Consider the following 12,805-nt stretch of genomic DNA (forward strand, 5'->3'; position numbering starts at 1 on the left):
CACTTAATGTTTCCGGTTACTGAACCTAAGAAGAGGAAGCAGAAGCAGTCTCAATGCTGCCCCTGGCTGATCCTGGCAATTGTTCTGGGGATCTAGTCCATTCTGAGATCCCCTAGAGGTAGGCCCCTGGATGAACCAGACAATTAGGCAGTACAGTCATCCCTCAATATCTGCTGGGGACTGGTGGTTCCAGGACACCTCTTCAAATACCAAAATCAGCTGATGCTCAAGTTCTTTACAGTAGGCCCTCCATACTCTCAGGTTCTGCATATGTGGATTCAACCAACCACAGAACCGCAGATAGGAAAACACAGACATGAAGGACCAACTGTATTTGCATGGGTAATAGCATAGTTGGGGTGCAGACTCATCAAAAACATGTGATGGCTCATGATGTGGAAGGCCATGGGCTGATATGTGTTTCTCCAAAAGTAGAATCAGATACTGAGAAGGTTATTCAATTTATTTGTGCTTTTAAAAAAGCTTCATATTCCAGTTAATATTTTAATAAATTTCCATTTTCAGTTTTATTTCTACTAAAAGATTTGAAATAAGTGCAAAACGTAACTTTTAGAATAGCATCATATCTAAAGGAAAATTTCTGTCCATATTTCCTAAGTTGACAGACTTCCTTCAAAACAATCTTCAGATATAATAAAGTCTGAATTCTGTTAAAGCCTTCACATTCAAAACATCTTTAAGACTTCATCTCAACATCGCCTTGTTCAGTAAAATGGCATTTCTTGATATAGGCTCAACTATATTTGCTGTATTCTTCAGGTCTCTTCCCTATTATTTCCCTGACATACAGTAAGTACAACTTGTGTATGAAATTTTCAAAAAAATACAAGATGTTGACAGCTTTCCCCAGGTGTGGTTTATCTGACTGTTAGTGATGGCCAGTTCTGGAAGAACATTTTCCTACATACATTTGATTCAAAGGATTATCTCCTACGTAAGTTATTTGTTTAACAAGCCCTAACTTATAATATTTCCCCACATTCCCTATATACATTAGAAGGGTTTCTTCTACATATATTCATTTTTAGTTTTCTTATTAATATTCATTACATTCATAATAATTTCCCCTATGGTTACTCTTTCATTTACTTTGGAATATGACTTCGGGTAAAAAATTTGCCACTTTACATTCATAGGGGTCATGTTCTGTGTGAATTCTCCATAGTATTTCAAGGTATGAAACGCTAGATACTAAGATTTCTCTCACTGCTAAATTTAAAAATTTTTTCCCCTGTATGTAATTTTGAATGTACTGTGAGAAATGATTTCTTAGGTTTTCCCACACTCAATACATTCATAGGGTTTCTCCCTTATGTGTCTTCTCTGATGTACTTTGAGACCTGAGTTGCAACTGAAGGTTTTCCCACAATGACTGCATTCATAGGGTTTCTCCCCTGTGTGTGTTCTCTGATGTTTAGTGAGATCTGACTTATGATAGAAGGGCTTCCCACATTCATTACACTTATAAGGTTTTTCTCCTGTATGTATTCTCTTATGTACAGTGAGGACTGATTTCTCAGAGAAAGATTTCCCACATTCATTACATTCATAGGGCTTCTCCCCTGTGTGAGTTCTCTGATGTGATCTGAGGACTGAATTGCAAGTGAAGGTTTTCCCACACAGATCACAGTAAGAAGACTTCTCCCCTCTGTGTGTTCTCTTATGTACTGTATAGTCTGACTTATAGTAGAAGGTTTTCCCACATTTTTTACACACATAGGGTTTTTCCCCTGTGTGAGCTCTCTGGTGTACTGTAAGGTATGAATTTCTAGAGAAGAATTTCCCACATTCCTTACATTCATAGGGTTTCTCACCTGTGTGAGTTCTCTGGTGTTTAGTGAGATCTGATTTATTGTAAAAAGTTTTTCCACATTCATTACACTTATAAGGTTTTTCCCCTGTGTGTATTCTCTGATGTACCGTGAGGACTGATTTCTCAGAGAAGGATTTCCCACACTCATTACATTCATAGGGTTTCTCCTTTGTGTGTGTTCTCTGGTGTACTTTTAGGCCTGAATTGCGACTGAAGGTTTTCGCGCACTCATTGCATTTGTAGGGTTTCCTCCCTATGTGAGTTTTCTGGTGTTTAGTGACATCTGACTTATGACAAAAGGTTTTCCCACATACCTTACATTCATATGGTTTCTCACCTGAGTGAGTTCTCTGATGTACTGTAAGGTATGAATTCCTGGAGAAGAATTTCCCACATTGACTACACTCATAGGGTTTCTCACCTGTGTGTGTTTTCTGATGTACCGTGAGAACTGAGTTGCTAATGAAGGTTTTCCCACATTGATTACATTCATAGGGTTTCTCCCCTGTGTGAATTCTCTGGTGTACTGTGAGATATGACTTATGGTAGAAGCTTTTTCTACATTCCTTACATTCATAGGGTTTCTCTCCTGTGTGAGTTCTCTGATGAATTATGAGGTGTGAATTCCTAGAAAAGGATTTCCCACATTCATTACATTTATAGGGCTTCTCTCCAGTGTGGATTCTCTGATGTAAAGTGAGAAGTGATTTCCTAGAAAAGCATTTCCCACATTCGTTACATTCATAGGGTTTCTCTCCTGTATGTAGTCTCTGATGTTTGGTGAGTTTTGATTTTTCACAGAATGCTTTTTCACATTCATTACATTCATAGACATTGTCTCCTATGCCTGTTCTCTGAGTTACATTAAGAACTGACTTCTCCCAGAAAGGTTCCCCCAGGTTGTTACATTCAAATGTTCTCTCTCCTGTGTCAGGAAAGTTTGATCTGCTGAAATTATCCACTTTTTCAATATGTTCATAACCTTTCACCTTCAAATGAACTCTATGTTTCAAGAGAGATAATTTCTCAGAGGTTTTACCATATTCATTAAACTCATAAAGACTTTCTCTTTTTTGGGGGGTTGTATAATTACAGAATGTTTTATCACATTCCCTATGTTCACAAGGACTCTGTCCCTTGTGAGCTTGTTTATATGTGATGAAAAGTGTCTTCTCACAGAACTCTTTCCCACGTTCTTTGTAGTCAAAACACTGCTGCTCTACATTTTTAATTTTCTCATATGGAATGAAGTCTTCATTATGACTGAGGTACTTTCCATTTTGACTGAATTCATAAGGTATCTCTCCCACATGAGTTTTTTCATGGTTAATATGAAGGAATAATTTTCCATATGCGCTGAGATCATCAGACTTCTTTCTTAAATAGTTATTCTCAATAATTAATTCTGAAATATATTTCAAACTCATACCACTTGTGTCACATTTACAAGGTATTTTTACAGAAGAAACTGGGTATGTGCTGAAATTAAGCCTTTTTCCTAATACATTACCTCTCTCTATAGTCAGTGTTTTGTTGTTGATAAACGGAGCTTGCCTGAAATGTCTGTCCTGGATTTCCTGACTCTGCTCTAGCTGGTTATCAACTTTGCAGACTTCTGGAAAAGAGAAAAAAAACACTATAAGTTATTAATTTTATTACAATTATGATAAACTTACACTTACATACAAATGCCCTTTTATATGATTGACTCAGTTTCTTGAAATAAGAGTAATCCAAGATGTTCGTGTCCCTCATCCTTTTGGCTTAGAAGAAATAAAACCTGACAGAGCAGAAATGGGGGATAAAAACTTAGAATGCACCCATCTACATTTGACAATTTATAAATATGTACTTCAAGACTTAATATAGAGGTTAAAAATAAATACAAATCACAGTGAATAAAGGAAGACAGACTTTGAAAAAAAAAAAGACTGATCCAGGTGTGGGAAATGCAGAGAAGCAGAGAGGCAATGATTAGTAGGTAAGAGTACCCTGGAGAAATATCAGAGGACTGATTTGATCTTTTGAAGGATACAGATTACACTTTACATGATTTCCTTATACTTAAAATACTGCAGCTAAACCTCTATGGTTTACATGTTTTTAGTTCAATTCTCCTCTTTTTAAAATTATTTTAATTTTCTCTTATATATTGCTAATTTATTATACTGTTAATACCAAATTAAATTTATGGAAAAGTGCCAATTTGTTCCTGCTTAAGGAGACCTGTAGCCTACTTTCTTATTCATTCTCTATTCATGTGACTTACAAAGAATACAAATGTCTACCAGGAAATGTAAAATCAAAGAGACGAGAAAGACTGCCAGAGGGCCAGATCCATTTGTTTTTAGTTTTAGTATATTCAGGTTATTCTCTAAGAGTTTCTGCAAAAGTTAACCTATCCAACCATCAAATGCTAACTTTTCCTCATCTTAAATTTTCTGTGACAAATTTAATATGTTAATGTATTTTTTTGCTTTGATACCCAGATCTCTACATTTCTGGGTTTTATTTATATTTAAAACCATGGAGGACCTGACCTAAAATATTCACTGATACTTACATTTATTTATCCTAAGAATTCTCAGCTAGACTTCATCTTGTTATCTCCCTGTTCAGTATTTGCAATATAACAATGATGACCCTGTTCAAAAACCTGTCCAGAGCCCACTGTCTCCAAGCATCATTAGACAAAACAGACTGTAGTTACCATTCTGGGGGGAAAAATACTTTTTCCAACTATATTCATATTGGGTACCCACACTATCACTCCCCAAGGCCATAATAAATGTATTCTTTCTAGAAATGACAGACTATTAATTTGCCAGAAATTGTTCAAGTTCAACCAAAACTTTCACTAAGCTGGTTTACATTCCCATTTTGGCTTTGCTTAGAACTTAAACATTAAACATCAGGGAAATGACACTGTCTCAGATCTGCTTCCAAATATGTCTTTACAAACATCTTTACAATTTCAAGTTCTATTTACACTGAAATTTAAAATTCATTACATTCTGTACATCTCATTCTATCACAACACTGGACAGTACTCCTTTGTAACATAAACATCCTCTATTAACTGCTGACATTTAAAACACTCAGTTGTCTTTTTTTGTTTTCCTTCTTTTCCCAACTATAACCCATGGTCTTACAAGTGTTTACCTCTGATTTCCTTTGAATACCTTGAGTGGATATGGAATTAATGGTCCTTAACAAGCAGTGTGCTTTTCAAAACACAAATCTGAAATTTTATTCAAACCTGTAATTTTTGAACAAGAATCTAAAGGTTTATAACTCAATATGTGCATTGAGAAGTTAATTCCTTGTAATGTCTTCTGAATGAATCAATATAAAGGCCCTCTCACTCATCAAGAGTAACAATTAAGTAATGATCCAATATCCATTATAAGTTATATAACAAAATAAGCTATGCTGTCTTTGGAGAAAGCATAATATACATAAGAAAACAGCCTCATTCAATATCTATACACTATCAAGAATTAGAATCTACAGCAGATAATGTATATCAAAACAAGCCAAGAAACATTTCATAAAAGCTGGGGAACCTTGAGCTTAAATTTTAAAATTTATCAAAATATTTTTACTTCAAAGAATAAAAATAAAAAATAAAAATAAACTAAAGTGAATACATGTTGCAACATGTATACACATATATCATAAGCTAATGGGAAATACCAAGATTTGTTGGAAATATCTCTTAAAAATAACTGCTTATTAAATCTATAATTTTTATTATGAAAATGTACAAATATCTCATTAATGGGTATCATCAATATTTAAAACAAATAATTCATTTCAAAGCACTCTTAAAAAGCACATAAATACAGAGACTTTCAAGCTTTCTCTTTTATATCAATAAATTCTAAACTGATTTTTAATGGATATAGTTTCTATTCTGTTTCATGAATGGTAAAGCCAGGATCTGAAGCACAAAGACAAAGGAAATAGAAAACCACAAGTATTTAAATAAAAATCAGTGGATGGTCACCTTAAGGCAAGCACTGAGTATAAAAAAAAACTAATTAATAAATATAGCATTCTATATAGTGGAATAACATCCCATTTTGGATCACTAACCAAAAAGGGTTTAATTATTTAAAAACAAATATGCTAGTACTGAGTTTATACCAGCTATTAGACCAAATTCTTTGGGAGGGGCACGTCAAAGAATAAACCTTAATCCTGACCTCAGGACCTTAGTACGTAGTAGAGGAAATGTGGAAAGTGGATGCACAAATACAGCTATACTATATTGAAGAATGTAATAAACACACAAAAGAGAAATGAAGGATTATGAGAGTGGGAACAGGTAGAGATTTTTTTTTTTGAGGGGATCTATGAAGGCTTTTTAGAGGAAAGGGTAGAGTTTTTTTTTTTTTTTTTTTTTTTTGTGGTATGCGGGCCTCCCTCTGAAGCCCAAGGGTAGAGATTTTGTTTGTTTGTTCTGGACTTACAAAGGATATAAAAATTATAAAACAGATTTTTTTTAGTACATTTTGAAATGAATAAGAAAATCAATGGCAAAATGTATAGTTCCCTCTGAATATTAATAGTTTTTATCATGGTAAATGAAGCATTATATGAATCTGCTGTACAAATACTGAACTAGGACTAATTTATTCATTAATATGTAGAGGGGATAATTTCCAAATTCTACATATGAGTTTGGGTATTTTTCATCTTATAAATATTACTTGTTTTGTGAAAATATAATTTTAAGCAGTGTGCTCTATTTTGCTCAAAAAATTATTTATGGAAATTATTATTTTTCTCCTTTGGCTCAGATGTTCGACAAAATCAAGAAATAATCTAAAAAGAAGAGTAAAAAAACAACAAGAAAAATGCTTAAAAATATTAATAATGATAATAACAACAAGAAAAATAACAAACCATCTCCATGAGCCAGGCTCTGTTCCATGTACTTTTCACATATTAATTCATGAGAATCACTGAGTACATAGGAATCAAACATAGAGCTGTAGGGAAGGAAAGCATATATACGGGTGATACTCAGGAAGGATTAAATGGGAGTTTAGCACCCCCAGTCTTGTGCCAGCATTATTAAGGGACTTCCCTGGTGGTCCAGTGGGTAAGACTCCACGCTCCCAATGCAAGGGGCCCAGGTTTGATTCCTGGTTGGGGAACTAGATCCTGCATGCATGCCGCAACTAAGAGTCTGCATGCTGCAACTAAGAAGTCCACATGCTGCAATTATGAGCCCGCATGCCGCAACTAAAAAAAAAAAGATCCCGCATGTCTCAACTAAGACTCGGCACAGACTAAATAAATAAATAAATAAATATTTTTTAAAAACATCATTAAAAGAGAAAAACTTAAATTTCATATATTACACATTGGGAAAAATGTAACTCAGGCTACTAACATGATAAATTAGATGCTTTGGGGGGAAAAGCATAATTTCATTTAGAAACTAGAACAAACTAAAACAATATGGTTAGTGTTTTGGGTGGTGTCAGTGGAAAATGAGAAAATAAAAATATTTTTTAAACACTTTTACAAAAGTATAACAATAATAGTGATCTAGGGACTTCCCTGGTGGTCCAGTGGGTAAGACTCCACGCTCCCAATGCAAGGGGCCCAGGTTTGATTCCTGGTTGGGGAACTAGATCCTGCATGCATGCCACAACTAAGAGTCTGCATGCTGCAACTAAGAAGTCCACATGCTGCAATTATGAGCCCGCATGCCGCAACTAAAAAAAAAAAGATCCCGCATGTCTCAACTAAGACTCGGCACAGACTAAATAAATAAATAAATAAATATTTTTTAAAAACATCATTAAAAGAGAAAAACTTAAATTTCATATATTACACATTGGGAAAAATGTAACTCAGGCTACTAACATGATAAATTAGATGCTTTGGGGGGAAAAGCATAATTTCATTTAGAAACTAGAACAAACTAAAACAATATGGTTAGTGTTTTGGGTGGTGTCAGTGGAAAATGAGAAAATAAAAATATTTTTTAAACACTTTTACAAAAGTATAACAATAATAGTGATCTAGGGACTTCCCTGGTGGTCCAGTGGTTAGGAATTCACCTTCCAGTGCATGGGACACAGGTTCAATCCCTGGTCTGGGAACTAAGACCTCACATACCACAGGACAACTAAGCCCACTTGCTGCAACTAGTGAGTCCACGTGCTCTGGAGCCCATGCACCACAACTAGAGAAGCCCAAGCCGCAACAAAGATCCCATGCATGGCAAGAAAGAGCCCATGCGCCATAACGAGAGACCCCACATGTTGCAATCCCACGTGCCTCAATCCTGTGTGCTGCAACTAAGACCTGATGCACCCAAATATTTTAAAAAAACAATAATAGTGATCTAATATCAGTAAGAAAGGATGATAGAAATGCTATGTCAGTTTTAAGAGTAGAAGGTTCACAGAACCTAATAAACGAAGATAAGTAGGGAAGATTGTGATTTGTGAATGATTTTTTTTTTTTTGCGGTACGTGGGCCTCTCTCTGTTGTGGCCTCTCCCGTTGCGGAGCACAGGGTCCGGACGCGCAGGCTCTACGGCCATGGCTCACACGCCTAGCCACTCTGTGGCATGTGGGATCTTCCCGGACCGGGGGACGAACCCGTGTCCCCTGCATCGGCAGGCGGACTCTCAACCACTGCGCCACCAGGGAAGCCCTGAATGATGATTTTAATAGTAGTTCTTGCCACATTAGAGGAATTGGAGTATCCTATTAGAGATGTTCTGCAGACACATAAAACACAGAATGCTGAGTGAGCAAAAGATGCTGAAGATACAAAGTTAGTAAAACCTGATGTCTTAGATATAGATTATTTTATTATTTGAAGATCCAATTTGACAACTTGACTGGTAAATTTAGTCCTTTTATATACAATTATGTTGATTATTAAAATATGTCACGTCTCCATTTTACTTGCTACTTTATATTTGTCACAGTTTTACTACTACTTTTATTGTACCTTTCTTCCTTTGTTTTAGACTGATTTTTTAAAAAATCTTTTCCACTTTTTTCTCTTTACGACTTTGGAGGTTATACATACCTGTTTCTCCACTTTAGGTGGCTGTCCATTAAATTTTGTCGTTAATATTTAACTTAAAATCTAAGGTGATTCTGTAACCTGAACCTCTTTTTCTGAATAAGAGTCAAATGCCATTTGATCACCTCCCAACTCAATTATGCAACTATTTTTTAGTTTATCATAGTGTCTTTTTTAGCCTTACAAATTAGATATCATAATGATTCTATCCACATGTTGTTTAGATTTAGCTATAAGTTTCCTAATTTCTTTTTTTTTCTTTTTTTTTTTTTTTTTTTTTTTTGCGGTACGCGGGCCTCTCACGGTTGTGGCCTCTCCCATTGCGGAGCACAGGCTCTGGACGCGCAGGCTCAGCGGCCATGGCTCACGGGCCTAGCCACTCTGCGGCATGTGGGATCTTCCTGGACCGGGGCATGAACCCGTGTCCCCTGCATCGGCAGACGGACTCTCAACCACTGCGCCACCAGGGAAGCCCCCTAATTTCTTATGACTTACCACTCCTCTCATCTCAAGCACTCTTCTAGGTTTCATTTTCTCTCTTCCTGTAGTATTTCTATTTTAATTTTACTAATTATACAATAAAAGATATTGTTCCTATAATTTATTTCAGGACCAATCCAAATTTAATCATACACTCTGACAAAGACTCTCTCCTTGACTAAATTTTAGTTAAGCTCCTCTGAGACTTATTCTTGACTAGGTCTTGACCTTGGCCTTTCATATCTGTCTCTGCTGAGCAGTTTTAGCAAGAATCCTTGTCAGTCTAGTGACAATCTCCTCACCCTTGATATCTCCTCACCCATAAGTTCCTCATGCTCCAACCATGATTTATAAACCCTTGGCCTGCATTTAGCAAGAATTCTGTTACGCCAGTTTAGCAAGAATCTCCCTACCCTTGATGTCTCCTCTTAGTAATTTTCTATTAACTTACCCCTTCACTCTGCTTGTTGGCTACAAATCCCCAGCTGCCTTTGCTGTATTTGGAGTTGAGCTCAGTTTTACTGAAACTTTATCCCTCTATTGCAACAGTTACTGAATAAAATCTATACTGCCTTTAACTAGTATCTGGCCTTATTTCTCTTTGACAACTCTCATCCTTTAAAAAATAGCTTCCTGAGTTCATTATTATAGATTGACAAATATTTTTTGCTTCAATTTAGATGTCTCTGGCAATGTCTCATTCCTTAGGCGGTAACCTGATTTTCTCTCTGGCTGCCATTAAGATCCAGTGTTCTCCAGTTATACTAATAGTACTTAAGTATATATTACTTTTTATCTATCCTGCTTGGTGTGCATTTTGTGTCCACATATGTGGTCTTACTGAATGATTTCTGGAAAATTCTAAGCTATTATTGCTTCAAATATTGCTTCTCCATTCTTCTTTCTGCTTCTTGTGATCCAATGATTCATGTTATATCTGTCTTCTCATCGCTATCCTATACATCTTTGAATGTATTGACCTATTTTCCTTCTCCTGTCACCCTATACTTGGACTGTGTCATTTATTTAGTGGTATTTTCTAGTAAAGTCTCTTCAGCTGCATCTAATCTGGTACTTAATCCATTTTTTAGAATTTCAACAACTTATTTTTAGTTCTAAAAATTCTAATGGGTTATTCAACAATCTGCCTAGCCATTTAGACATTCTTTCTTCCTTACTGATTTTATTTCATCTTTTATTTCTTTGAATGGATGCTTTACACTTAACTATCTAAAAAAGCCATTATCTTAATTAACATGTGTTGGAAAATATATTTTGTTATTTCTGCTTAATCTCACAAACAATATATTTCTTTAAGTTTTTTTTTTTTTTTAAAGCTCACATTTAATAAGTGAGAATTCTAATGTCCTGTATTGGGAGTGCTTTTCCTTAAGAGAGAACTCATTTTCTTTTGCTTAAAGCAAGCTACCAATCTGAGATGAATTTATCCAACAATCTGGATCCCCTAGTATGGAAGTATAGGGGGACAGGAGTAGAAGATAAATACTCTATCCCCAGAGAAGGAGCAGAGAACCCATCTTGGGCCCAAAATCTGTAACTGATACAAAATTAGAAGTCTCTTACCACTGAAGAAAAGGGAGGTATGCTGAGGAAACCCCACTGCTGAGGTCCAGGCTCACACCTAAAACTGAAGCTGGATCAGAACAACAAAGAACACCCTTGCCCCCACCACAAGTGCAGCATGAAGTAACAAGTAGTAGCAGCCCACTGCTGGAGGAAGAGCAAGAGCAGAAAGATAAACCTCTGTAATACAGCTTTGGGAGGACAGCTAAAAGCTGAAAATGGAGCACAAATACTGAGAAAATTCTCCTGACGTGAAAGATCCAAGAATCATGGAATAATATCAAACACAGCCATATACAAGTAACTGGAGTCACAGAAAAAAAGGTAGAAAAGATGAAAGACATCAAACCATGTATTTGAGAAGCTGAGAAAACAACAAAAAAGAAAAATACAGACAAAACAAAACAAAGCTAAACCTAGAAACATCAGCGCCAAACAGTTGAAAACCAAAGATAAAAAAAATCTTGGAGGCAGCTAGAAAAAACAGAACATTAAATACAGAAGAACAAAGGAGGAAGTAAGAGTGTAAGCCAGAAGACAGTAGATCAGCTCTTTAAAGTAAGGACAGAAAAAAAAGTGCCAATCCAGAAATCTGCACTCAGAGAAATTCTATACTTCACAAATGAAGATTAAATAAAGACCTTTTTAGATAAATAAAAGCTGAGAAAATTAACTGCCAACAGGGATTCCCTGGTGGTGCAGTGGTTAAGAACCTGCTTGCCAATGCAGGGGGACACAGGTTCGAACACGGGTCCCACATGCCACAGAGCAACTAAGCTCGTGCGCCACAACTACTGAGCCTGCACTCCAGAGCCCATGAGCCACAACTACTGAGCCCGCATGTCACAACTGCTGAAGCCCGTGTGCCTAGAGCCCATGCTCCGCAACAAGAGAAGCCACCACAGTGAGAAGGCTGCGCACCGCAGTGAAGAGTAGCCCCTACTTGCCACAACTAGAGAAAGCCCGTGCGCAGCAACGAAGACCCAACACAGCCAAAAATAAAATAAATAAAATAAATTTACAAAAAAAAAATTAACTGCCAACAGACCTGTGTTACACGTAGTACTAAAGGAAGTACTGGAGAGAGTAAGATAAACAAAGAAATAGAGTGCTGAACATAGATTTTAAAAAGGTAAATAAAAGACTTTAATCACTTTCAAAGATGATTGTCTCAAGCAAAAGTATTAATTATACATTGTGGGGTTTCTAAGTAAAAATGTATGGCTACCACATCACATAAAGTGGGACAAGGTGACAGAAGTATATTGTTATAAGACTGTAAGACCACATGTAGAATAGTATACTTAGACTGTGATAAACTGAAGATGTATACTGTGTACCACAGGGCAAACACTTAAAAGATAAATTAAGACAGAAGTATTACTAATAAGTAAATAGTAGAGATAAAACAAACAAAAAACTCAATCCAAAAGAGATTTCTTTTTTTCGCTGCACCAGGCGGCTCACGGAATCTTAGCTCCCCGACCAGGGATCAAACCTGGACCCTCAGCAGTGAAAGTGCAGAATCCTAACCACTGGACTGCCAAGGAATTCCCCAAAAGAGATTTTTAAAAAGGAAAAAAGGGGGAGAAAAGGACAGATGAGACAAATAGGAAACAACCGTGAAATAAATTTGAATCCAAACATACAAAAATTATGTTAAATTTAAGTGGTCAAAATATTCCAATTAAAAAGTAGAGGTTGGGCTTCCTTGGTGGTGCAGTGGTTGAGAGTCCGCCTGCCGATGCAGGGGACACGGGTTCATGCCCTGGTCTGGGAGGATCCCACATGCCGCGGAGCAGCTGGGCCCGTGAGCCATGGCCGCTGAGCCTGTGCGTCCGGAGC

At 36.4% G+C, this 12,805-nt stretch overlaps 1 protein-coding gene across 1 annotated transcript in view; it reads right to left on the bottom strand.

The window, feature by feature from the left end:
• Nucleotides 1-1,193: 1,193 nt before the first annotated feature.
• The window catches only part of LOC102982706 (zinc finger protein 260-like), a 36,349-nt gene continuing 24,737 nt past the window's right edge, over nucleotides 1,194-12,805 (bottom strand). The window contains exon 6 of the mRNA XM_055080866.1: nucleotides 1,194-3,449. Within this exon, the coding sequence (XP_054936841.1) occupies nucleotides 1,291-3,449 (2,159 nt within the window). The 3' untranslated portion in view covers nucleotides 1,194-1,290. The remainder of the gene's footprint in view (nucleotides 3,450-12,805) is intronic.

This window comes from Physeter macrocephalus, chromosome 20, assembly GCF_002837175.3.
Source record: "Physeter macrocephalus isolate SW-GA chromosome 20, ASM283717v5, whole genome shotgun sequence".
Classification (NCBI taxonomy): domain Eukaryota; kingdom Metazoa; phylum Chordata; class Mammalia; order Artiodactyla; family Physeteridae; genus Physeter; species Physeter macrocephalus.